Here is a 27,435-nt window from a genome sequence, read left to right as displayed (position 1 = left end):
CTGTAGCTGTGTGTCCCGCTCTCTGTTGTAAAGCATGCACCTCTGCTCTAGCTGTGCGTCAGGATCACTGCTGTTTGGAATTCTTTATCAACATTGCTTTACATTTGTTTATTTTCTATGTGGCTTCCACAGTGAACAACTTGCAGAGTTGGTTCTCTGCGTACATCATGTGGGTTCTGGGGATTGAACCTAGGTCTTGAAGCTTGACAGAAAGTCCCTTGATCCACTGAACTGTCTTGCCAGCTCACTGTTTAAAATTCTTATTGATTAAACAGTGGAAAAAATTTAACTTTTTAAAGTAAAATTGAAAAGATCTAGCTTGTGAGGACTCCTGATTTATATAGAATTTTAATAAAGAAGATTTGTGTTGGAGATTACCTAGTGCCATATGAATGTGGGATAGGATTGACACAATCTCAATTATCAGAAGACCTGGGCTCTGTCAACTCCAAACCAACTTTCTGTGTGACCCAAAGCAAGTCCCTTAATCTCTGTGTGCCACTTGTCCTATGTCTGTAATGGGGCCTGAGTTGAGCAGTCTCCAAGCTTCCACAGCACAGAGTGCTCTGGCATGATGTTAGTTTGAGAGCACTGCTCATGCTGAGTAACGAGAGTGCTGGCTTTGCTAAGAAATATGATCTATATCAAGTTCCTTGTTGGGTTTTAGAGGGTATCTTTAGGCCTATCTGTTTACTTTAAAGAATGGTTTCCTGGATGAGGTGTTCAGCTTTCTTGAGAGGTATGAGAGAATGTGTATTCTTATGTAAGCCTCCCCTTCCCCCCACTTTCAGTGTTCTGTTAGTGCTGAGAAAAGTGGTTCCAAAAAACCTATCTATGGGCAGAGGATGTAGCTTAGCAGTAGACTGCTTGCTAGCATGTGTAAAACTCTGGGTTCAATCTCCCTTGCCTCCCTCTCCACCCGGTCTCAGAACTGCTCACTGTGAAGTTACTGTCCTCTCCTGAGAACTTGGACTTTCAGCTTTAGATTGATTTGTTTATTTTGTATATCACAATGACATGATTCTGCAATAATGAGACAATGTGAACTCTTACTTTTCTGCTTGACACAGAGTAGATTCCTTAGTAAATATGAATTTCCTCCCACTTACTGTGACATCTTGGCCCATTAGATCCTGAGAGACTCTAAAAGTCACTCTTCATCTTTGGTTCCACACTTTACATTACAGTCTACTTTTCACTGACAAAAAGGCAATGAAAATGCCTCTCTGTTTTTAGAAGCTCCCTTTCCCCAGAAGCAGTAGTTTTACTGCCTCTATTTCTCTAGGACTTTTAAAATTACTTCTCAAACCCATATTGTCACAATCGCTGCCAGGAACAACTGCAGCTCTTAAGGCAGGAACAGGAGGTGCTGTGCAAGACCAGTTTAGGCTTGTTCTGGAAATGCGAGTTTTATGCTCAGTGATACCCACTCTTGGTTGCCCTGGTTGCCACACCACACCTTTGTTTAATGTCCTTAGTAAAATTGAAAAATTATTAACAGGCTTGCTTTTGGGGCTTTCCATTTTAATAGGTAAAGCTTTTTGGAGGGGAACCCCTTAAATCAACCTTAGTTTTCTTTTAATAGTCAAATTTTGCTGCTGTTTTAGTCCTTTATTTGTCCCAATTTCCAGATATGGGCAGCCAGACCCTCTACTTCAGAGAGAGCATGACATTCGTGTGAGCCTCCAAATGGCCTCTGTGCAGTATGTGCACACGCAGCGCTTTCAGGCCGAGGTGGTGGCCTTCATTCAGCACTTCACTCAGCTGCAAGATGTCTTAGGGCGCCAGAGAGCTGCTATTGAGGGTCAGACGGTAGGTAGTATCATGTCTCCAAATTGCCTTTCCAATTTGATCTATGGAACTTTAAAAAAAAGTTCTCTTTTATTGATAATAGGTTTTATTCTTATAATATATTCTGATTATGGTTTCTGTTTTATCTCAGTTCCTCTCCTGTTGCTTCCCATCCAGATCCTCACCCTTTTTTTCTCTAGTTAGAAAACAAACAGGCATCTAAGGAATAACAATAAAATATAACAATGTGAGGGGTATGTGTGCGCAAGCTTGCTTATGTGAGCACACGGGATCTTAATTACTGAATCTGAAGATAGGGTCTCTCGTTGAACCTGAAGCTTGATGCTTCAATTAGCATGGCTGGCCAGCAAAGTCACTAGGATCTTCCTGTCTCTACTCCCTAGCACTGGGGGTACAGTGCTGACATGCCTGACTTTTACATGATGTTCTAGTTTCATTTCTGTTGCTTTGATAAAGTACCCTAGCTTGCTCGCGCCACTTGATTTCTCCATTTTTAAGTAGCTCCAAGTCTTCTGCCTAGGTAATATTGGGCTGGGTCCTCCCACATCAGTGTAGATGTCCCCTGCCACCACAGACATTCCCATAGGCCCACCTAGTGTAAAGATTCCCTCCTTGAGACTCTGTGCTTCTAGACAGTATCAAGTGCCTCTATCATTTCCCCCACTTTGTTCTGGTCGTAGACTTTGGGACCTTACACTGCTGACCCCTTTGCTGTCATTGTGCTAGAACCCCCAGGTCTTGGTTTGTGAGGCAGTGTCTTACTGCGTAAGCCAGGCTGAGTTAACTCACTGTGTCAATTAAGCAGGCCTTAGATGTGTGATCCAACTGCTGTAGCTCAATCATTGGAATTATATACCTGTGTTATGTTGCCCATAGTCTTACTATTTATTTTTTAATGTTGTAAAAGTAATTTTAAGAAATATTTTTCCTTTGAGAATTTTGTACATGTGTACAATGTATTTTTATCATCAATACCCCTTCTTCTCCCCTTAAACTCCTCTCAAAAGTCTCAGACTTCTAAAAAGTCACCCTCTCAATTTCCTCTTTTGTTTTGAATAATCCATTGAGCCCAGTTAGCTGTTCATGTAAACATGGAAAAGATTCCACTGGAGAATGGGCAACTAACCAGTGGCTACATTCCCAAAGAAGATGACTCTCCCGGTGTCTGTTTGTGGGATGATAGCAACAAGAAAACAAGCTAACAAGTTATGGTGATACTCAGGGAGATAGTGTGGGCAGGCATATAAAGTATTGGCTCTGTACTTAAAGGCACGTGCATAAAGGGCTGATGTCCTGAGTTTGATCCGTAGAATCCATTTAAAGGTGAAAGGAGAGAACCAACTCCATAGAGTTGTCCTTTGACCTCTGCACATGTGACATAGAATGCATGGCCCCTCCCCAACACGTATATTAAATAAATTAAAAAGGTTAAAGAGTCTTTTTATGGGTGTAACCCACTGACAGCGCAATAGGTTCAATCTCTATAATGCCTCCCACCTAAAGAAAGCCCCTTTGTACTGCATAGTTGATTTTTCTCTTTAAAAAGTAGTACAGATGGCTCAGTGGTTTAGAGCATTGGCTGCTCTTGCAGAGAACCCAGATTTGGTTCGCAGCACTGACATGTAACTCCATTTCCAGGGAATCTGATGCCCTCTCTTCTTTCCTGGGCACGAGGCACTCATATAGTGCATGCATATATATATATATGTATATATATACATATATATATAGTCAGGAAAACACACATATACATAAAATAAATTGTTTGCCAGCCGTGGTAATGCACAACTTGTATGTAATCCCAGCACTTGAGAGGCACAGGCAGACAGATCTCTGAGTTTGAGATCAGCCTGGTTTCCAGAGCAAGTTCTAGAACAGCCAGGGCCACACAGAGACCTGTCTTGAAAAAACAAAACAGAAAGAAAAAAGCCAATCCAACCAACAACAACAACAACAAAAAAAAACAAAAAACAAAAAAAACAAAAAGAAAGAAAGAAAGAAAGAAAGAAAGAAAGAAAGAAAGAAAGAAAGAAAGAGAAAGAAAAAAGGAAAAGCAGCTCAGGCCTGGTGAGACTGCTGAGATGGTAAGAGTAAAATTATTTTCTAATTTCTTTTATGATTTATTTTCTAATCTGTAAGTTATTTAGAAGTATGAAATTTAATTTCCAAATATTTGAGGACTTTGCATTATCAGTTTGTTTCTGATTCTAATTTACTTTGGCACAAATAAACTCTCATGTTCTTTAATTGCTGTGTGCATTTATGAAAGATTTTGGACTCTGGAGGTCTGATTATAAAGCTGGAGAATTAACTGAGCCTTCAGATTCTTTCCTTTCTTACCAGGTGAGGGACCAGGCACAGCGCTGCTCACGGATTCTTCTGGATATCGAGGCCGGTGCCCCTGTACTTCTCATCCCAGAAAGTTCCAGATCAAATAATCTGATCGTAGCAAATTTGGGCAAGTTGAAAGTGAAGAACAAGTTTCTTTTTGCTGGTTTTCCTGGGACTTTCTCCTTACAGGATAAGGTGAGCCATCAGTGTCTGTGGTTGTTCAGTTTAATTCTCGTTTGAATATGAACTGAAAAATCCCCAGTCTACAGCACAGGGGCTGCTGTTACTTCTGAGGCCCTGTGGCTGGGAGATTTCTTTAGCATTTTATTGACATTTCAATAACCCTTTCAACTGAAATAGTTTCAAGTTGTAATACTCATTAAGTGTAATTAACTTGTTTGAGCCAACATCTCTGTGGGATCAGACTTCTGTCTGTTACAGTGCTCTACATGCATAAAAGTGTTTCTGGGCTGGTGAGATCACTCAGTGGGTAAAAACACGTGCCACCAAGCCTGAGCACCTGAGTTCGATCCCTGGAACCATAATAGAAGGAGAGAATGGACCTCCAAAATTATTTTCGGATGCTCACTCACATACACTCGTACTTACACCCACACATCATGCACAGACACTGTAATAGTACATTTCTTTTTTTTTTTTAAAGGCATTCCTTTCTAGATTAGCTGTTTTCATGATTTGGTCCTGTTTTTATCTGAAAACATTTAATAGCTTAGCGGTAAAATGTTAGATCATGCCCTTCTCTGCAGTTTTAAAATGACCTGGGCATTGTTTCTTACCATGTTTGGAGGTGTTCAGGGTCAGTGTGCAGCTTGCCAGCATTTTCACATTGTATTTGGGAAGGCTAGGGCTCTGAGCATGAACAGCCAGAGATCTCCAGAGCTGAGCTTGGAGGCACTCACGCCCTGTCATAAGCTGAGTAACATTTTTAACAGCTGGAGCACCATCATTCTCAGGGCGTGCTCTCCCCACTCCTTGCCTTCATGCCCTCTGTTTATTCAGTACAAACTCATCTTTTGTATGTGGCTAAAGTACTTCCTGGAATCCATCCCCACCACCTAATAAGCTAGGAAAAGAGATGAGGCTCGAGGAGATGAGATAAAATTTGATTGTAACCTCATCAGAACAATGAAGACAGTAATAAAGAGCTGATCATTGTTGAACATCCATTGTGTGTCATTTGGTGCTAAATTCTCTACCTATATAAACAAACTCTGTTTCTTCATAGCACTTCTGGCATTAGCTATATAGGGACCTACATCCGTTTTCTAACTTTGTGGAAACCGGCTTTCCTGGACATTTCTCCAAGTGGTATAGCTACCTGCGACCTACTTTGGACACTAGCCAGGGTCCAAGTGTCTCTGGTTTCTGACTAACCAGCAGCAGATTAGGGACTCGCACAGCCCTTCTCCCCAGGTCCAGTAAGTTCCTATAAGAGCCTGTAGAGCTCAGGGGAGGCAGGTTCACTAGCTCGTTACAGAGCTGGGAGAGAAGAGTGAGGACGTCCCAGGGTCAGGGCTGGTGGGACGTCTGCGTGCATTAGAGAGTCTTGCTTTCTCTTGTGTACACTGTGCACACTTGGCAACTGTGAGTGCAGTGTGCATGCGTTATCTAGGAGCTCCATAGCTCTTTATGATTGCATTTTGTCTGTAGCCCCTCTCCCTCTCTGCAGGTGTAGGGAGTGTTACAGGAATTGACAGTGAGTTCTTTGGAATGTCTGTAATACATCTTTATTTTGAGGTCACATTAAATGTGTGAGGCAGGGGGTAAGCTGTAGTCAGAAATGGTAATCTAGTTCTGCAGCAGTGTTTTGTTTCTCTCCCTTCCAGAAAAGGGAATGAGCTCATTTTCTGTGCCACATATGTCTGTATATGGGCTGACAAGTGTGTTCTAAAGTTGGCTGGATGAAGAATTGCCAAACTAGTGCAAGACGGTTTTACAAAAAGATTCCAATTTTTGTTCAGTCAAATAATAGCACAAATTATAGCATTTTAATGACAAAAACTTTCCTGTCTTTGTTTTTTGAGGATTTGATTTTAGGCGGCAGTACCTACAAAGATTGCCTTTTTTTCGAGGTATAATGTGGTTTCTCTCTCTCTCTCTCTCTCTCTCTCTCTCTCTCTCTCTGTTATTGTGAATAAAATAAAACAACTTTATGGGATTCAGTAGTCAGTTCACACTCATATACATAAAACAAAACAAGATGAACCCCCCCCCGAAATGCTGACCCTTTGAAATGCTTTGCTGTACTCAAAGCCTGCTTTATTACTTTTTGTGTGCTTGCTTTAAGGGAGTTACTTCTTGCCTGTATAGGGAAGCCTTTCTTAAGGCCTGTATTAAAAGTCTTTTTATCCCTGGCTAGTACTTCTTGAATGACCTCATTTTATATTCAGAAGTCCCATGAGGGCTGCTGTGTTACAGACTTGTGGTTGTTCAGTAGAATTCCATAAGGCTGTGTGGAGTGTGTCTTTTGTCTAGATCCCTGTGATCTGGTACACTTAGCTGTGCAATTCAGCTCATCCCAGCTCAGTGCTGATGGATGGTTTCTGCATTGATACTTTTCTCTTACGCTCTGCATTTACATTTGCCTGTTGGTGTTCTTGCCCGTGTGGGATGTGTCCAATACAGTGTCCAGTGGCCCAAGAACAGCAAATATTCCTAACTCGGCGCATGTTGACCCTTTGAGCACTGGTGCCCTCTGCCCCCAGATTTTATGACTTCTGCATGTGTGACAGTTTCCTCTAACACCCGTTCTACAGAGGACATGTTTGGATTTTGGCGTATGCTTGCCTTTCCTTTTCTCAACTATAGCTTTTGCTTAAACCATAATTTCTAAGTCAGAGTAATTCAAAAGCTTTGGGTTGATCTCCTCAGGCTATTGATTTATTTAAACTATCTGCAGAAAGGATGTAGAAGTGAGTCAAATAAAAGAGCAACAAACTCTCTAGAGTTTAAGTATACAGTACCGGAGCAGTTTTACTGTGGAAACATTTAAATGATAGCATTTACCTAGTAATGCTCCTTAGAAAAATGCAGGAAGTTTGCATTACTGATAGTTTTGATTACTGCTCAGGAAGTGGAGACTGTGGCTTTTCAACTTTTCCAAAGCTGAGGAGTCAGCCTTGCTGCAGCACCAGAGAGCCATGCATTTCATACACCCAGGGAGGGTAACTGTGATGGGCAAGAAGGAGCTGTCTCACAGTGCAGAAGCCACACACAGACAGGGTCTTGCAAACCCAGGGAAGTTGAAAACTCCAGTGATAGTTCAGTCTGTAGAATCAACTTTTCCACTTGTAATCAGCTAAAGCACTCAGCAAGAAAGCCCTGTCTTTTCAAGAGAATCCCAGGGTTGGCTTTACTCTGTATGAGCAGAAATCTGACATGGGTGGCTAGCCTCTTTCGTTTACCTTTTGTTTCATTTCTGTGGTTACTGAGATGGGAAATGTAAATGCATTTGGGGAGATTAGAAGAACAAACATCTTCTTGGGGTCTAATTCTATTGCAGTCATATTGCCATTAGGTACTTTTTGTTTATATCCCAGGTTGGTTTCTAACTTGATGTGTAATTGAGGATAACCTTGAGCCTCTGATCCTTCCACCTCCACTTGGAATTACAGACGTGTGCCACACATCCAGTTTATTTGGTGTTGGGTGTTGGACCCAGGGCTTCTTGCAAGCTAGGGAAGCATTCTAATACCTGAAGCACATCTACAGTCCCCTCGATACATTTTTTTTTAAATTTCAGTAAGCCCTCCTTCCCTTCAAAGCAGTAAATATATTATATGGCTGAGAGATTTGCTTTGGTTGACTTTGACAGACATTGGAATTTTGTTTTTGAGCCAAAGACTGACTTCTTGTGATGTTGCTGTAGTTGTCAGCAGGTATGGAATCCTTGGTAACATTTTTTTGCAGCTAATTGTGTGTGGTGCTAAGTGTCATGGCCTCACTTTCTTGTCTCTAAGGTCTTTGAGAACCTAGGAATTAGGATATAAATTTCTGAGCTAGTTGAAGGTATTGTTACTCCCTCATCTCTGTATTCTAGTTTTCTTTTGTTCCTCCTAGGAATCTGTGCCTTCAGCTTCTCCAGCAGGTACACCGAAGCACAGCATGAAGAAGATGACAAGCACAGAAGACCCCAAGGGGCTCCAGGTACAGGGGCTGTTCATGATGCCTCCTGCAGGAATGGGCCTTGGCAGCTTGAAGAGTGACTTTGTACCCAGTGCCTCCATCAAGCAGCGTGGGCAGCAGGCTGTGCCACCTGTTAGCCAGAGTTCCAGCAGTCCAGGTAATAGAAGAAGAAAGAGCTGCACAGTGAAGATGGGACTGTTCTGATCCTTTCAGGGAGCTCTGGGGACTGTGTTGGTATCACATTGACAGGAGATAGCATCTGTGTGAAGATCAGGCCTCATGCTGCTTTGGAGGCAGGAGTGTCTTAGGCAGGTTTAGTCTTCTGTAACTTGTAAAGTAGATTCAATAAGAAGATGCAATAGAAATAAAGAGGTTTTCGGTTGTCTGTGGGACTCATGTGGGTCCAGATGGTTCCCAGTAGATGGTGATAGCCCAGTTAGTCCTGTGACCTCATAAGTTATCATCTAGACCTTGTCCTTTTAGGACTGTTAAGGGCACTGTTAAGTGTCTCCAAAATAAGACACTAAACTTAGTGTCACTGAGGTGTAGTGTGTAAGGACAGAGAAGTATAAAATTACTCTTAGAGGTCTGAGTCATCCTGCTACCAGTACTCTTGTTTTTGATTTCTTTTTTTTCTTTGGGCTTTTTGGGACATGGCTCTGTATGTAGCCTAGGCTATCTTGATCTCTTTATCTTGCCTCTGCCTTTCAAAGGTTGGGATTGTGGCTGTGCCCTTCTTGTGAATATAAGAATCAGTCATGCTGAGCCTTGTCCTAATGTGTAAGAATCAGTCATTGTGAACCTTGGCCTAATCTGGGCTCTGGAGTTTTTAGCATGTCATAGTGGATGCACTAATGAGAAGTGAGGTGCTGCTCTGAGGGCCTGGGTTGGGAGGGACGCCTGTGTCAGGGCCACAGAGATGAGAACAGTTCTAATGCACTGTGGGCAATGAAGAATGGCAGCTGCTTTTGCTAGATTGGCTGGAGGATTGGTAGATTCCCTGTAGGACCTCACAGCACTAGAGGTGCAAGCCAAGAGGCTAATGACTGCTCTCATGAAGTATACTTTTGTTCATAATTGTGGCATTTTCTTGAACACACCAATGAACCTGATGCCATATTTGTGTGGATTTACCCTTGCGTCATCCTGCTCAAGATTTATCTCCCCTCACAGAGGAAGGGGCGAAGGTTTAGACAGATGATATGATTTGGGTTGTCATGTGGCTGGCAAGTGGTAGAGCTGGACAGTGAGTTTTGGAAGAGCACAGTTGACTGGTGTGACTCTGTCCCTGAGCTCTGATAGGTGCTATGAGTATCCAGGTACCTGACTTGTAGGTAGATCCCTATAAGAAGAAATTTGGAGGGATAGAGAGATGGCCCAGTCAGTAAAGTACTGGCACGAAAGAGTGAGGACTGGAGTTTAATCCTCAACTCCCATGTTAATAACAACAACCAAACTGAGTAAAGTGGCACATGCCTGTAATACCAGCACTGGGAAGGTAGAGACAGGGACATCCCTGGACCTTTTTGGCCAGCCAGTCTAGCTGAATTGGCAAGCTCCAGGTTGAGTGAGAGACCTTGCTCAAAAAATAAGGTAGACAACAATTAAAGAAAATGACACAAGACATTGACCTCTGACCTCCACATACAAGTGAATATACATGGGTATGACACACAGATGTACACACACGTGAACATGTACAAACATACACAAAGAGATTTGGAGTCTCTTACAGGAAGGTATCTCTTCCAGTATCATTTCTCCTATTCAGTTGATGTTTTTTTTAAATAAAATTTGTTTATCAGTGTTGTACTTGGTCTTGGATGAAGGCTGTGGTTTTCACACTGTCTCACCTTCCACAGCTGCTCCCTGAGGAGCATCTCTCTGAGGCCATGACGTTGCCACTCTCTTATAGATCAGCCCAGCTCTGATAAGTTTTACATGTTTGTTAGTGCAACTGTCCATTCAAGAACTCTTTATTAAGCCCCTCTTTAAGATGAGGTATTTAAATACTGCCCCCAGTCCATTAACATCCCCTCAGGTATGCTTCCTTCCAGTATGATACTTACAGAAGAAAGATACTAGATATCTAGATATTAGATACAGTTTAAGATAATAGATATTAGAAGAGCATAAATATTGGTAAATTATATTATATGTAATGGGAAAGAGAAGAAAATTAAAGACCCAACTGAGGTAGGAAGGTGATGGTACTGATGAGGCTGCCAAAGAAGCAAAGAGTGTGGCCTTTTGGAGATGCCCGAGGTTTGGAGAGCAAATGAGAAAATGCCTTACATGAAGTCAGAAAAGTGGGCTGTGGGCTTATGTAGTGCCTCCCATTATTTGCAGGGAGTTTTGCAGGGTTTTGGATTAAATGCTACTGAAGTTTCCAAAGGAAGAGAACATTTTAGTCTGTTTCTTTTCCTTCCAGGTATTTTGTGGAAAAAATGGCTTTATGAAGGCCATAGTGAAATTATGAAGGTACACTGGAGGATACTTTGTGGAGGTGTGAGCAAGAGTGAAATTGGATTGGGTTGATCAGTGGTAGTAGAAACACATAGTATGTGTTTGAAAAGAGAATCGTGGCCTGGTGTTGCGAGTGGGCAGTAGGATGTGTGGGTATGACACTAGGTCTAGGGGCAGGGCCTCTAGAGGCTCTTGTCAGGGCCCTTGACTGCTAGGCTGCTGAGCAGTGCAGAGCTGCTTCTGATTCTCAAAGACTGAATGAACTGACTTTGGTCCTTAAGTTTGTTCAGGCCCAGCCCTTTCTGCTTGCTGCTTTTATCCTTACTCTTTTCCCCTTGGGTCCTTCTAGAAGATCATGTCTGCTTGCTGGATTGCATTGTTGTGGATCTCCAGGACATGGACATCTTTGCTGCAGAGAGACACCCCAGAGAGGGCTCTAAAACCTCAGAAAACAGTAGTGGGGACCTGATCTTCCCTTCCTATTTTGTGCGACAGAAAGGAGGAAGTCTCTTAACTGAGCCTTGCAGGCTGAAATTGCAGGTGGAGAGGAATTTGGACAAGTGAGTATTTTATCTGAATATCATGTAAGTAGAATCTTAGCAGCTTGGAAATGAGTGCTGTAAGGTAAGCCAGGAGAAGCACACTCCTTTACTTAGTGAATGTTAAATGAATCCTTACTATGCTATTCACAAGGGCTTCTGTGATGGAAGAGAAACTGATGTTGTTACAGGGATTAAATGTTGTTGAGGGACACAGGCAGGTGGATAGATAGCTTGAAGTAAGTGTTTGATTCAGGGACTCTGTTGCAAGATGATACAACCTTTCCTTGGGACAAAGAGAAAAATGTTGGAAATTAGCATGGATTTCAGTGGTGATAGGGAGGTAGAGGGCCAGCAAGGTATTAGGAAAAGATGGACATTTGGCCTAAGTGTTCTAAGTGCAATAGACTCTGGACCTGCTACTGCTGATCTCCTGGTGTCCGTTTACTTTGCATAGCAGCTCAGGTGCAAATTTGCCCCTACCACAACAGGAAGCCCACTGAAAGACTATGGGGTCTGGCCCGGTTCACCTTGTAATTGGCCTAATGTGCAGGCAGCTTGTGTCTGTAGTTCAGAGCAATCATTAATTTAGTTCTCATTGGTTCTATAACTGCCTGGGAAATTTCATGATTCTAGACCAGCAGAGTCATGCTCATTGCTAAAGGCTGACTGTTTATTTAGCAAGATTGTGGCCCAGGGAGTGTTCCTGCTTGTCTGGCTCACTCACAGTGCATACATGTGGACTGGAAGCACTGATTGCAGTATGTGACATCTTTCACTATGGTGCTTTGGGTTGGGAGAAAACAGCATTTTGCATTTTGACTCTAGCGAAAGATAGAAAGTGGCTAGATAGCAACGAAAGAGATTTTCTGGGTCTGGAGATGATTTAGTGGTCAAGAGGACTTTCTGCTCTTCCAAAGGATCCACCTATCATATATTCTAGGCCGCTCAAAACTCTGAAGAATCTACTGTCCTCTTCTGACTTCCATGAACAGCTGCACTCACATGCACACATGCACACACACAAATGAAAGTATATAAGCAAAACCCAAACAAAAATACTTGCAACGGGGACACTTTGAAAAATAACCTCATTACGTGGCTGGGGCTTACTACCCTCTTTCTAGTCTCCAGGTTTGGGCGACTCACTTCATGCCATTTTCCATTTCTCTCCGGATGACTGCTGCAGTTTAGCTCACGGGTATTTCTCTCACTGGGACCTATTATTCCAGAGCTCCCTGGCTGCTGTCCAGTAGGGGTTGGCATGACCTCTATTTGGCTAACCTGGCTTGGCTGTCCTAAGAACTTTTTATTTAGAAATTGAACTCTGGGTTTTCATTGCTAGCAATAGTTTTAAAAAAGTGCTTTTTTTGTCCTCCACTTCTGTAAACTTCTCCTACTTCCTGTGCTATGTGGGGAGGCAAGGCTCTGTAGTCTAGCAAGAGCACACCAGCAGTTGTACTGTGTGCCTCCAGCCATGAGCGCACTGCCTAGTAGGCTTCCCTGCTGTCCTTTGTTGAGTGCATCATTATTCTGTTTAAACTCTATTGTGGGATTAGAGAGATAGCTCAGTGGTTAAGAGCATGTGTTGCTTTTGAAAGGCCCTGAGTTCGATTCTTAGCACATGTATCAGATGGCTTATAACCTTCTGTAGCTCCAGCTTCAGAGGACCCCATGCCTCTGGATCCTTGGATACTTACACTCAGCATATACACCTCTTATCCCCTTCCCCCATTCATTAATCAAAACAATACGAAACACACTATTGTATATAGCTTTTTCCTTGCAGGCAAGTCAAATTTATTTTTTTTTTGACAGTTCTGAGTGTCAAACCCAGGGTCACAGTATATGCTAGGCAAATACCCTACCATCGAGCTATATTCCAGACCCAGAACAGGTCTGTCTGTCTCTCTTTTTTCCTTCCTTCCTTCCTTCCTTCCTTCCTTCCTTCCTTCCTTCCTTCCTTCCCTTTTCTTTCTTTAAATGTAACTATGTATAAAATGTACATTTTCTACTCTAACCCCATCCCTTGAGGTCATGTGTTCAGGCACAGTGTCTGGAGGACTCAGGATGCCTGCTGCAGCCATGGGAGGCAGAGAGCTCGTTAGTCCTAGCATGAGCATGTGTGGCCTGGAGCACCGAACATCTTCAGTCTCACTCCAGGTCTTCCTAGTAATCTGAGGTCTTCTCCTAATGAGTGAGTGTTGTTCTCCCGCCCTACCCTCAGGAGGGCACAGGAGGAAAGGCTTGTTTCTTTTCCTATCTACTTTAGGAGCTAGAGATAAGAGCTGGCATCTGGTCATTGCAATTTCCCCAATTGGAATGTTTAAGCTATTTGAGTCTTGTGAGATTTTTCTTGTTCCTAGACTAGTTAGGCTAGTGTAGGTGTGATTATGCGTGTAATCCCAATATTCAGGAGTTATTCAGGAGGCTGAAGTGGGAGGATTGCTATGAGTTCTAGTTCATTATGGGCTGTAGTGTAAGGTTGTCTCAAAATGTTAAAAAAACAAAGAACAAAACCAAAAAAACAAACAACTAAAAACTATGTGGCTAGAGACAAAGCTCAGCATTATGAGCAGTGGTTGCTCTTGTAGAGAAGCTGGGTTCAATTCTAGCACCCATATGGTAGCTGAAAACCACCATAACTTTGTATCCAGGAGTTACGTACATACCATCCCTTCTGACCTGTACAGGCACTGCACACATGTGCTGTGTAGACACACATGCAGGTAAAACATCCATGTATGTAAAAACATCCATGTATTAATTAGCTCATATGTATTTTTATATATATGCTTATATTTGTGTGTATGTGTGTGTGTATATATATATGTGTGTGTATATATATATATATATATATATATACACACACATATATATATATATGCATGTGTGTGTGTGTATGTGTATGTTTGTGTATACTTATTTGGCATGCTCAGGATGGAGCCCTGAACCCTAGGCCCATGTTTGCTAGACAAGTTTTACTGAGCTATATCCCCAGCTCATTAGATATGAGGATTTTTCTCCTTGCACATTTGGGAGCTAAAACTCTCTCTGTAGTTAGAGCATGTCAGTCACAATATCTTGCACATTGAGAGATACATGACCTCTTCTTGCCGTTGAAAGTTTGAGATTAACTGGTTGATAATGTAGGTAGCCACATTATAGCCTTACATTTGGCTAGGCTGTGTCAAGGTAGTTAGTGACTTATTTCTGAGCATGACCTCCTTTTTTCTCAGAGAAATAAGCCACACTGTTGCAGACATATCTGTTCATGGCAGTCTGTCCTCTGTGCACTGCTCCCTGGATCTGTGTAAATACAAGCTGATCCGAGGCTTGCTAGAGAACAACCTGGGAGAGCCCATAGAAGACTTCATGCGGCCTTATGATCTGCAGGATCCAAGGATTCATGTGAGTGAGACTGACAGCGTGTTCTTCCAAGCTTGCACTTTTGGCTGATGGTCACCTATGTGGATATTCCTCTAAGCATGCAGCAAGCAGAAGGGGGAAGTGGCGGGACAGCCAGTGGACTAGATTTCTTTATCTTCGAGCCATTTTCTGGTTGACACTGTCATTCCATGGCTGAGCAGTGTTTTCCTTTCACAGACTGTGCTGAGTGGAGAAGTGTACACTTGCATGTGCTTCCTCATCGATATGGTGAACGTGAGTCTGGAGCTCAAGGATCCAAAAGGAAAAGAAGGCACTGGCTCCCTAGCCAGGTAAGGCTTTGCTTAACTCTTGGAAGAACAATGTACTTCATGTACAGGGCAGACTGAAAAATAAAGAGCTCTGGATTAGCTTCAGGTAGCACTTCAGTGCTCTGGTACACTTGGAGCTGGAGCATGGTCCCACGAGTGTTAAGGAGTGGGGAATGGGGCACCTTGTCCTGTGTCTGTATAGTTATGACACAGTTGTGGGCAGAGTGTCTCTGGTGACTGCTTCATGGGTCAGTGTTTTAAAATTGAGAGAATTCAGACAGATATAGGTAGATAGACAGATAGACAATATGGATGAGAGCTGTTTTGAAAATTGGCAGCACTGGGCTGAGCTCCCTACTTGGAAACCTCTAGAAGCAACATAGCAACTGCTTCCTTTATGGGTGTGTGCTGGCTAGTTGAAATCTGTGGTGTAGGAATACAGAGTGGGATCTTGAAGCATTCATTGTATTTTTACCCTGAAAGCCCTCCCTTGTTCTCTAAGTGGGATAGCTCATGCTCTAGTTTTCTAGATAGATTGCTGTTGTTGGTTTACTTATGTTTTTACTTATTTTACTAGCCCCAGGTTATACAGCTGGAAAGTTGGGTCACATTTGAAAATGGGGTGTCAGAGCTAGTAAGGTCTGTCTGAAGCACTCTGACTTATCATGTCTTTCTGTTCAAAGCTTGTTGGCCTGCTCCCAGATCAGCTGAGGGGAGCCATGCCATGGTGAACCTGCATTCTTGGGGGCTAGCTACTCTTTTGATGTGTACCTTGAGGTTTTCAATGCGGAATGATTCTGTGTGTATCATAATGGTACTGAGCAACTCCTAATCGCTCTTTGCAACTTTCTCTTCTTCCAAAAAAGACAGTGGGTCTGGATGCACTTCCTGTTGATGGGTCAGTTTTCTTACTTCTCTGAGTGCAGAGTAGGATGTTGCTTCCAGTGAGCTGTAGTGGTCTTACACAGATGTGCCTGCTGACTCTGGAGAGAGAAACCTCAGGCAAGCTATAATTTCACAGATGAAGTTCAAAAGAGACCCTTGATATCCATTGGGGATTATGATTTAACACATGGCTTTGTTAGCTTAGGATGAGACATGGGGTGGTAAATCATTAAGGATATAATAGATTGGATATATTATTATTCCTCATGCATTCTGTGGATATTATCTCCTTTCTGCGATTGGAAAAGGTTTAAGGCACAGTGCATTTTGACTGCCCTGTGAACAAAACCAGTTCAGGATCTCAGATTAACTGGTACTCTGGTACATTGATGTTGTTACTCTTGTTCCACACCTGAACTTCATTTCATAAGGTAGGCTTGTGTTTAACTTCTCCTTTGCTTTCTTCCCTTTCAGATTTGACTTTAAGAAGTGTAAGCTGCTCTATGAGAGTTTTTCCAACCAGACCAAGTCCATTAACTTGGTTTCCCATTCTATGATGGCATTTGACACCCGCTATTCTGGGCAGAAGCCCAGCCATGGCATGACCAATGTGTTCAACTGTATCTTTCAGCCCTCCAAGAGCAGCAGCGCCACCCAGGGCTCCATTCAGATTGAACTGCATTTCAGGTAGTGGAGGCAGACACTAACTCTGCCTTCCTTTGTCTGTCTGTGTTGTCCTCCACCCTGTACCCCTCACCCCCAGATAGGTTTCACTGTATAGCCCAGTGTGGCTTGAAGTATACTATGTAGCCCAGGGTTTCCTTCCTGCCTCCACATCCCCAGTGCTGGGATTATCCCCACATTTGGCTCCCTAACTCTGCCATTCCTTATGGCGATATTTTCTTTCATGGCTAGTGGGCCAAGTCCCTGTGGCTTTAGAACATCAAAGAGGAATTGTGAAGATAGGCAGTCAGAGGCTCACAAGTACTCACCAGCGCTATGCTATGTTAAGGCCCCTGTTTACTTGCAGTATTATGGTTTCACCAAAAGATGTCTCTGTTGCTTTAAAAAAAAAAAAAAAAAAGAAAAAAAAAGAAAGAAAAAAGGAAAGAAAGAAAGAAAAAAGGGAAAGAAAGAAAGAAAGAAAGAAAGAAAGAAAGAAAGAAAGAAAGAAAGAAAGAGAAAGAAAAGGGAGTTTGGCATTGAGCCAGATGCTCAAAAAAACCTCCTTGTAAGCTTTAATTTGTAAAGTGGCTTGGGGAAGGAAGAAATTATGTGAGTTTAAGGAAAAACCCCAAGCCAAAAAACCTTTTGGTCTGCCTGAAAGAAGGGTGGTTTGACCTGAATGTTATTTATTCCTGTCTGGCAGTGGGGCAGAGAGGGGAGGGAAGATGGTCTAGAATCAGACAGACCTTCTCCCCAAGACTTAAACTTCCTCTTCATAGCAATGCATCCTTGTTAAGCTTCGCGATTGACTTTCCTCTTATGAAATGAACTAAAATTCAAACAAAAACCTACGCCTCTATCCTTGGGCAGGGGTGAGAGTTGAGTTATTCTGACAAGTCACTTGGCACCTGCAGAAGCTGCTGCTGTTACTGTTGTCATAGCTTGTATGAGAGTCTTATGACTTGTGGCTATTCTTGTACGTGTATGGCTGGCATTTCAGTGTGCTGCTCAGAGTTTAGCCTTTGAAGGAAGGAGGTCTTGGTGTCTCATATGCCTTTAGGAAGCCTAGCAAAAGAGACATTTTAGCTCTTATGGACCCAGCAGTGGTAATGCTAGTGGCTTTCTGCTGGTCCCTGACTTGACCAGGCACCTTACCTACTGCTAGTTGAATCCTCCCAATCTGCAAACATGGGCAATTTGTCTCTCCTTTTACACATGAAGAGATAGACACCTGGAGAAAGTCCAAGTGACTCATGGAAGGTTACACAGCTTAAAAGTGTAGTAGTCACAAGTTAGACCTGGCCTTTGATATCAAAGCTGAGTCCCCTTAACTCTCAGGCCCTCTGGCCTCTGTCAGTGGCTAAGTGGCCTTGGGATATGATGAGTGTGTTTGGCAGCATCTCTGAAGATTTCTCAGAAGGGAAGGTTTATGTATATTTATATTTGGTCCTGTTGCAGAGGGATAATTTGGTATTTGCTTTATTCTTATTGATCTTGACTTCCTAAGTAGTCAGCTTTTTGACCCTCCTTATCATGGCTTTAATATACAGGAGCCCCAAAGTATTATTCTGCATATATGCTAAAGGCATACAATTTCATGCAGTGAAACCATCAGTTCTTACCTTGGTTCTTGCTAACAGAAGTGCCCTTGTTAGTGAGAGGAGTGAACTGCTTCAGGAAGAATTGTTCTTCTGTTGGGATTTTTGTATGTCAAATATAAATCACTTCACAGTGTTTAAAGGCTTGAAATATTTTCCAGAAGCAGTCTGACACACTTACTTTCCAGTTAGCACTGAATTCTGACAGTCTCTGCTCAAAATGGGCTGGAAAAATTTTACGGAGGGCAACATTTTTTGTCCATTACAAAGAGTAGAGTGTTTCTGTGACAAATGCTGTGTGTGAGAAGGAGCTGTGTCTCGCCATGCCCTCTCACTAGAGGCAGTGAGCCAGGTTTAGCAGAAATGAGACTGTAGAAAGCAGCCTTAGGCACATCCCTAAGTCAGCCTTCCCCAAATAGGCTTGGAAGTGAGTAAATGTACAGCCAGAGCCAGGGTCTTTTTCACAAGTTCAGCCTTCAGACCCTATTGCCTGTCACTAGCCTGTCTCTGGTTTCCCTTCCTCTGCCTGCTAGTGTGGTAGTAGAGCTGGCTATTGCCCTGAGGACACTGTGGCTTCAGGCCAGGCCTGGGAGACTTTCTTGGGAATCTTGAAAACTATAAAACAAGTCCTTGTCCCCTGCTTTTCTCTCTTCCCCATTTCCACTCTAGGATGTCTACTCTCCATCTATGGCCAGTGTCCTCTTCTCAGGCTAACAGGTTGGGGGTCTGAGGTCAGTTGTAGCTAAAGAAGCCAGACAGCACTCGTATATGAATGTGGTGTTTGAGAAGCAGTCTTGAGCTTCTGAGAGCCTCGTCAATCCTAGACCTCCCCCATCAGGAAAGAAGCTGGTGTTTGGGAGAGTACCTGCTATGTTCCTGTTGTTTTCTCCTACAGGGTTAGTATTTCTCACTTTATATGTGAGGAAGCAGGTTGATATCCCCAGGTAACACGGATTGAGAATGATACAATTTTAGTGCGGATCTTTCAACTTCTCAGCCTCTGCTTTTCCTTCTAGACCTACAGCTTTTCCCAGACCAGCACTGCAGGTTGACCATTCTTAAAAGAAGTGCCAAGGCCCAAAAGCAACTCAGAATTTGGATTTTTCTGCTGGCCATTTTGGAGAATTTGCATAGGCTTTGCCAGTCAAACTCTTATAGTAATATCCAGGGAGAGATGCCTTAGCAGTTAAGGCTGCTTTCAGTGGGCCCAGGTTTCATTCTTAGAACACCAGTGATGACTCACAACCATTAGTAATCCTGTCCCAGGGGACCAAGGCCCTTTCCTGGCCCCCTTGGGCACTGTACACTTGTAGTGCAAAGATACACACACAGACAACACCCATACACATAACAACGAAACAAAAAGAGCACCCAAAGCCTCTCAGGTCAGATTTTGAGTCTTTTGGGTTGGACTGGGGTGTGTATCCTGCATTGGTATTTCAGATCAGGCTGTCCTGTGTGTTGTGGCATGTCTAGGAATATTCCAGCTTTCCCTACCAGGTGTCCATTGTGCCCTCTCAATTAATAATCATAATAACAGCTGGGCAGCAGTGGCTCATGCCTTTAATCCCAGCACTTGGAGGCAGAGGCAGGCGGATTTCTGAGTTCGAGGCCAGCCTGGTCTACAGAGTGAGTTCCAGGACAGCCAGGGCTACACAGAGAAACCCTGTCTCGAAGAACCCCCCCCCCAAACAAATCATAATAACATTTTTAAAGACAACCAACAATGTCAGCACTGCCAAGTGCCTGTTGTAGAATCATTTCAATGAAGGGCACTGCTGTCTTGGCTTCTTAAATACAGTACTCTTGGTTAATATTATTATTTTTTTTGTGAAGAGCTGGCAGTTGGTTCATTGATTTAAAAGTACTTGTTCCTCTGGAATGGGGCCTGGCACTGTGCTGCACACTTGAATTTCCAGCTACAGAGCACCCTGAAGCAGGAGCACCATTGAGTCCAGGCATTTGAGGTCACCTTGGATAACACAGGGATAACATGAAAACAGCAGACTAACACTGAATTGCTACTTGCTGGGCCTGAGGAAGGCCTAGGCAGTGATTAAATACGTGTTTCTCTTTGCAATTCTGTTTTTCCTGCCTTCTTTTTTGTAGATCTACAAAGGATTCCTCCTGTTTTACTGTTGTTCTCAACAATCTCCGTGTATTTCTCATATTTGACTGGTTGCTGTTGGTCCATGACTTCCTGCATACCCCCAGTGATATTAAGAAACAAAATGTCACTCCTGCACGCCACCGCAATGCCAGCAGTGAATCTTCCGTTGTTCCCAAAACCGTTAAGAGTGGAGTAGTCACCAAGCGGTCTTCCCTCCCCATGTCCAATGAGAGGCACCTGGAGGTCAAGGTCAATGTAACAGGTGATTGGTCATAGTGTGCTTCACTGATTGATAGTTTGGATGTTAGGTCAGACCAGTCTTACAGGACAGTTTCTTTGTGCCAGCCACACCCCTTTTTCTCTTTCTCTCTTCCTTACTCTCTCACTTCCTTTCTTTCTTCCTCTCTCTCTCTCTCTCTCTCTCTCTCTCTCTCTCTCTCTTCCCCCCACTTCCTCCCTCCCTCCCTCCCTCCCTCCCTCCCTCTCTCCCTCCTTTTCTCTCTCCCTCCCTCTCTCTTTCTTTCCCTTTCTCTTTCTTTTCTTTTTTTTTGAGACAATATCTCACATAGACTAGGCTGGCCTCAAACACCGAGACCTGTCTTCTGTGTGCTGAGAATAAAGTGTTTTTGTGTTCTCTCTCTCTCTCTCTCTCTCTCTCTCTCTCTCTCTCTCTCTCTCTTTCTCCTGGCAGGTCTCACCGTATGTATCACAGGCTGGCATGGAACTTGTCTCTCAAGTGCTGGGATTGTTGGTGTAAACCACTACACCTAGATTCATAGTGGTCTTTTTTTTTGATTTATTTATTTATTCATTTATTCTATGTATATGAGTACTCTGTCTTCATGCCCATCTGAAGAAGGAATCAGATCACATTACAGATGTTTCTGAACCAACCTGTGGTTGCTGGGAATTGAACTCAGGACTTCTGGAAGAGTAGCCAGTGCTCTTAACCTTTGAGCTATTTCTTGAGCTTAGGAAACCCTTCTTAATCTCAGAGTATCTTTTGGGGCTCCCACAATAATTGAGATGTCATTTCCCCATCTATCTTGAACATGCAGGTCAAAGAGAGGAGCTAATTCTGCTCCTTTGTGTTAGGTCCTGCTCTGTTAGCAGCTGTGCTATCTAGATTCCAAGTCTGGGATGATAGTGAAGCTGCCTGGAGAGCGAACAGTCGGTATTCTCACCAGGTACAACTGTGCCACTTGTGTTTGGACGGTTTGTGACGTCCTTGTTTGCCTTGACTGATGATGCTGTTCTTTGTAGGCACAGAGTTTGTGGTTGTTGAAGATGTGTCCTGCTTGGATACCAATGCCATTATTCTGAAAGGCACCACAGTGCTCACCTATAAGCCCCGCTTTGTTGATCGCCCCTTTTCAGGAAGTTTGTTTGGCATCGAGGTAAGTTTGTGTGTTGGCCACAGCACAGATATATAGTGTATAATTTATTTATGTACATATATAGTATGTGTGATATATATATAGTATAATTTATATATAATACATACATGATATATGCATATAATTTATATATAATATGGATATATAGTATGTATAGTGGAGTTTGTGTGTGTATTGCTTTGTATTAAACCTAAGGCCTTGTGCATGTTAGGTAAGCACTATCAACTGAGGTAGGTTACATTTCTATCCAGCTCAGTCTTTTTCTGTTTTGATTGTCCCAGCTACCTAGGCTAGCCTTGAGCTTTTGATTCTTCTGCTTTAGCCACTGGAGTAGCTGGAATTGCAGACCTGTGCCATTGTATTCATCATGGCCTCCCGAACTCTTAGGGAAACATTGTTCAGTAAAGGGCCTCTTGTTTTTTCTTTTCAGTCTGGTAGCTTACTGTCCTGTGTTCTCTCCTTTAGTGCAAAGCTATGAACACACAGGACTTTTTCTTATACACCCTGCCTTCCCAGGACCTTATTCAGGGAGATTTTCTTAGTTCTCATTCTCATCAGTACCTTGTTGGGTGGTCTGGCTCTGCATGTCTCATCTCTCCTCGCCAGGATTTATGCAGTATTTCTTACATAGCTGAGACACTGGTCCTGCTTGCCTTGAATTCTCTTTCCTCACACTGAGTATGTAGTCCTGTGAAGATTCAGTGCCCTGGGGTAAGGCAGGTCTGCTTAGAAAAGGCAGTGAGGGTTTTATATGGCATCCATCTCTTCAGAAATATATCATCTATAGTCTGCTCTGGAGAGTTATGTGTGACCTAAAGAACGATGTCTCTGACGTTAGTGTGATTATTATGAAGGAAAAAATTTGTACCTGAGTACCCCTTTTCACCAGGATATGTCATATACAATATTAAGCAGCATTCACTCTGTCTCTTAAGTTTCGAGACAACAGAAGGGACAAGGAAGAAGCCATCTCTGTGGAATGCTCTTAACTGGGGGAACTTAGTGAATGTTCCTCTCGCTGTGTAGTAGAATGTTTGCTCAGTGTCTTGCCCCTTCTGATAGAACTTTGAGTCCCTTCCAATCGATACTCATTTTGTATATGGTCCTCCCTCAGGGTTGAGGTGTAGCTGAATAAAATGGGGGTGGGGATGATCCTCTCCTTGACCACTTGCTTCTGTAAGGTGCAAAATGCTCAATTTGGGACAAGGAGCTGTATGCTCAGATGTTGGAGTTGACCATGGACTTGCAGATCATCTGCTTTGTAGGCTATGACAAGGCTGGCACTGAGTGGGGCATTATAGTGATTGATTAAGAAACAGTCAGTACTGTTGGGCTTTGTGTAGCCGAAGTCCCCCAAAGAGGAAAAAAAAACCTTTCCTGTCCCATCATCTCAGTAAAATGAAGTGGCAAAATATTTGAGACGCCCAATTTTTTTAGGTGGTATGACCAGATTTTAGTTGATAGATCACTGGGAGAGAATTGATGAAGTATATAATGCCTTAATCTTGAGTATAGTTGTTTTCCATAGTGCTAAGAACTGCCTCATGAAGATAGAGAATTGTCTGGAGATGAGTAGCTTCAAATGAATGGTCCCTACTTTCCTCCATGCTCCCTTTGAACACTACAGTAATTTGACCCCAGAGTAGGAGCCCCTTTCCCCACTTCCTTCTGTCTGCCCTGAAGTGTATCTATTTGTTAGCATTGTAGAATATTTCATGCATACAGAGTATGAGGTCTAATGTAATGGACTCCTATGAACTCTTCCCTCAGCTTCAATAATGAATGGTCTTTAAAACTAGGGAATTCTGAAAGAAGGGAAAATTCCTGTAAAATATATAATTTTTATTGTTTTTGGTGTGTTCTATCTTATCTTTAAAAGAAAGTCATTGTTATTATTATTGTTATTATTGCTATTGTTATTATTATTTTGTTCACTTGAAAATAGGGTTCCACTATGTAGCATAGGCTGGCTTTCAGTTTATAGTCCTTGTGGCTCAGCTCTCCAAGTATTGGGATTATAGGCAAAAGACTCCATGCCTAAGTTTGTAACGTTTTTGATGGGGCTGTATTTTTATGTTACCTGTGATGTGCAGATCTTAGTAGAGATTAAAGACATGCTCCATCATACCAGTCTTCTATACAGTCTTTTCAAACTTGTGATCCTCCTGCCTCAGTCTCTCAGGGGCTGAGGTTAGGGTTAGTGTGTCACGTGGTCTCTGGCTTTTAACTCCCTTCTTTAGGTGACTCAGCTGCTTTACCAAGTAGATGTGGTGCAACCTTGGTTGCTCCTTTTTTTTATTCCTGATTTAACTATTAAAAGTTTTAGCGAAAATTTCTATATTTTGTATTTCCCTAGGCTAGTTTCTAGAGAGAAGTGGGATTATTGAATCAAAGGGGAGGAGATCTGTAAGCTGTTGTGGTTGAATGGAAACACTTTCCTGCAGGTGAACCACTGAACCTCTCTTGGCCACAGGCTAGAGTGGCAGCCATGGATCTTTACAGCATTTATTTCAGTAGCTGATTCAGGTCCTGTGAGAGCAGCTGGTTGCTCTTGGGACAACTCACTGGTACTGCTAAGCGCTAGCGCCTCCCAAGGCAAGCTGTAATCTTTGCTGTACTGTGTTTCATTTTCAGGTGTTTTCATGCCGACTAGGGAATGAGCAGGACACTGCTCTTTCAATTGTGGATCCGGTTCAAATTCAAGTGGAGCTGGTAGGGAACTCTTCTTACCAGAATAGTTCTGGGTTGATGGATGCATTCAACAGTGAAGACTTCCCACCCATTCTAGAGGTAATGCTGAGCCATGTCCAATCCATGGGTGCACTGTAGGTTCTCTGTGCAGGCACTCAGTCTAGCTCCATTGTAGGTACCTCAGTAGATGCAAAATAAATGTGATGATACCTAGAATCTTGGCATGTGGACAAAGATAGGAGACCCTTTAAATTGCTAGTTATCATTTTGAATTTCTGTAAAAGTTGACAGAAATCAGAACTCAATATAGGTAGGACTATTCCTGTGTGTTGAGTGCTGCAGGATTGAGGAGTCCAGGGGCAGATAGGATATAAGCCAGCAGAGGAGGAGAGCATTCCAGGTCCAAAAGCCGCATTAGGGCAGAAGCAGGCTGGGACTGAGAGATGGTTAGGGAATGGTAACTGAAGCTGAAGACAGGCAAAGATTTTATTTCATTTGTGTGTGTGTGTGTGTGTGTGTGTGTGTGTGTGTGTGTGAATGTGAATGTTCACAGAGGCCAGAAAAAAGAGCTGAAGTTATAAGCAGTTGTGAGTTGCCTAGTGTAGGCTCTGGAAACTGAATTCAGGTGCTCTGGAAGAGCTATAAATGCTCTGAACGGCTGACCCACCTCTCTATGCCAGGTATTCTGCGTTGTTTTGTAAGAGGGCAGTGATTAGTCAGTTCATGATATCCCCACTCACAGGGAGCCAATAGAGAAAGCCTTGTTGCTTTTCAGTTTCAGCAGTACCTCACTAGAAAAATGGTGAGTGAGTGAGTAAGTCTCCTTTCAGACCTTTGCACTCTGTTGCCTGCTCACAGCGTCTGTGTTGCCCTCACCAGTGGAGTGTATTGCTTACGTCTGAGGAGGAGTGCATTTCAGAAATGGTGGTTCCACATTTGACCAACTAAGGTTATGTTTGAGTAAAGAAAAGATTTTATTCATTGTTATTTTTTATTAAAAATAATATATTATTATTACTATTATCATTGATGAGGTCCTGTGTAGCTTAGGCTGGCCTGAACTCCTGATTCTCCTACCTCTATCTTTGAGTGCTGGCAATATAGGGGGCAAAGAGATCCATTTTGTTGGTGTTCTAGTTTCAGTTCTGTTGCTGTGATAAAAGCAACAGAAAGCAACTTAGAGGAGATAAAGGTATTTCATTTTACAATTCCAGGTTATGGTTCAACATTGTAAAAAGGTCAAGGCAGAAACTTCAAACAGGAAGTCAAATCATATCCAGAGTCAAGAATAGGGAGAAATGAGTGCATTCATAATTGCTTTCTTGCTTGATTTCTTCCACACACTTCAGCACCTCCTGCCTAGGGAATAGCACCACCCACAGTGGGCTGGGTCTTTCCATGTAAGTTAACTTAAGACACACCCCCTAAGATATGTCCAATGGCCAACTCAATAAGTCAGTCCCACCCTGAGACTCTTCTCCAGGTAATTATATGTTGTGTCAAGATCACAAAGTTATCCATCACAGTTTATTTCAGAGATTAAAAAAAAAAAAGTATAATGGCACTATGTAAAATGGATTAGTAAAATGTTACCAATAGGTAATTCTCACCCCTAGCTATATTCCTATCTTATGTGGTATTAATTGCTCTAGTAATAATCCTAGTTTAGTGTTGTTGCTTTAGTTTCATTCAGTTTTGTGACCATTATCTGATTGCTGAGATATAGTACCTCATCATCATTTGCTTAATTTCAAGATCCTTGCAATTTTTTAAATGAGAAGGTAGTAATGATATCTGGACTTCTGGAACATAAAGTAGGAATCATGTTTGAGTGATATGTGGGTGCAAAACCAAAGCAACTTTAAAAACTATCACTACCTTTTACATTCCATTAGATCCAGTTACAAGCCCTGGATATCAGACTCTCCTATAATGATGTTCAGCTGTTTCTTGCCATTGCAAAATCTATCCCAGAGCAAGCTAGTGCTGCAGCACCGGACTCAGCAGCCTTGGAGACAGATTCCGTCAGCTGTAGTCTGCCAGGGGCACCTCGAATTGGAGAAGATATCAGAGAAGGGTCAAGACACACCTTAGATCCTGTCTTGGGTACGTGTTGAATTGGGAAACTCATCAATCTTCTTAGTAATACTCATTCTCTCTCTCTCCCCCACCCCCTACCCTCACCCCCTCAGTTTTCTCTACATCCTGGCTGGCTCGACATTTGCTACATCATGCGTGAACCATGCTGTTCTCAAACTTATGCCTATCCTCTTGCCTCAGTCTCTCTAGCACTGGAAATTATTCATCATACTGGTAACATCCCTTGCCCCGCCCCCTTACCTTTTTCAGTTTTGTTAATCCACAGTTGAATTCTTCATAGTCTAATTGTCATTAAGTATGATTGTAAGCTGTAAGTATGACTTTTTTGTTTGTTTTTATTTAAAAAAACAAATACCCTATAGTAACTGCTCCAGCTACAATGCCTGGTAGAGTTGTATGGCTTACTTTCAAATTTAATTTCAAAAATTGAGACTTTTCCTCTGAAAACTCAAGCAATGCTGTTCCCAGTAAGTGACAGTCTTCCACTCTTAACTATAAAACATAAGGGGATGACTGCAAAGTTCAAGGTGCACGTGTTTGAGGTCTACACTAAGAGCTCATTTTTGCCTCAAGAAAGGAAATGATATTTGTCATCCCTTCCATCAGCCTGTGGAGTAATCTGTATGAAATTGTTTCCTAGAGTTACAGCTGGCTAGACTACAGGAGCTGGGATTCAGCATGGATGATTGTCGCAAGGCTCTTCTGGTGTGTCAAGGTAAATTGGGTGTGGCTTCCATTATCTGCTGTTTGTCTTAACCAGGTTCTTCCTTCTCATTTTCTCCTCAGTTACATCAGAGAGAGTAAGAGAGAGAATATGAATATTCAAGGAGCTCTATGTATTCTGAAGAGAGAGTGGGGCTGAACATCATTCTGGTTTGGCCATAGTTTTGATCCGACAGAAGGGTTTTCTGCGATCAGGAGGTTATCTCTGAAGTTGGCTTCGTGGGTCAGATTCTTCCTTTGCCTCACATCAGCTGTTCTTAAAGGGCCCTGGGC

The 27,435-nt window shown here is 42.7% G+C and overlaps 1 protein-coding gene across 2 annotated transcripts in view; it reads left to right on the top strand.

Annotated features, from left to right (window-relative positions):
- Vps13d (vacuolar protein sorting 13 homolog D) overlaps window positions 1-27,435 on the top strand; it is a 219,532-nt gene that overhangs the window by 45,242 nt on the left and 146,855 nt on the right. For both annotated transcript variants that reach the window (XM_028786006.1, XM_028786007.1), the window contains exons 23-34: window positions 1,632-1,812; window positions 4,156-4,338; window positions 8,224-8,446; window positions 11,105-11,315; window positions 14,534-14,705; window positions 14,901-15,013; window positions 16,352-16,564; window positions 20,251-20,513; window positions 21,515-21,648; window positions 24,283-24,438; window positions 26,235-26,445; window positions 27,080-27,154. In XM_028786006.1, coding sequence (XP_028641839.1) covers window positions 1,632-1,812; window positions 4,156-4,338; window positions 8,224-8,446; window positions 11,105-11,315; window positions 14,534-14,705; window positions 14,901-15,013; window positions 16,352-16,564; window positions 20,251-20,513; window positions 21,515-21,648; window positions 24,283-24,438; window positions 26,235-26,445; window positions 27,080-27,154 — 2,135 coding nt within the window. The remainder of the gene's footprint in view (window positions 1-1,631; window positions 1,813-4,155; window positions 4,339-8,223; window positions 8,447-11,104; window positions 11,316-14,533; window positions 14,706-14,900; window positions 15,014-16,351; window positions 16,565-20,250; window positions 20,514-21,514; window positions 21,649-24,282; window positions 24,439-26,234; window positions 26,446-27,079; window positions 27,155-27,435) is intronic.

This window comes from Grammomys surdaster, unplaced genomic scaffold (genome assembly GCF_004785775.1).
Source record: "Grammomys surdaster isolate TR1022 unplaced genomic scaffold, NIH_TR_1.0 125408, whole genome shotgun sequence".
NCBI lineage: Eukaryota > Metazoa > Chordata > Mammalia > Rodentia > Muridae > Grammomys > Grammomys surdaster.
Note: the sequence above shows the minus strand (reverse complement) of the source record. Positions and strands in the feature narration are given on the sequence as shown.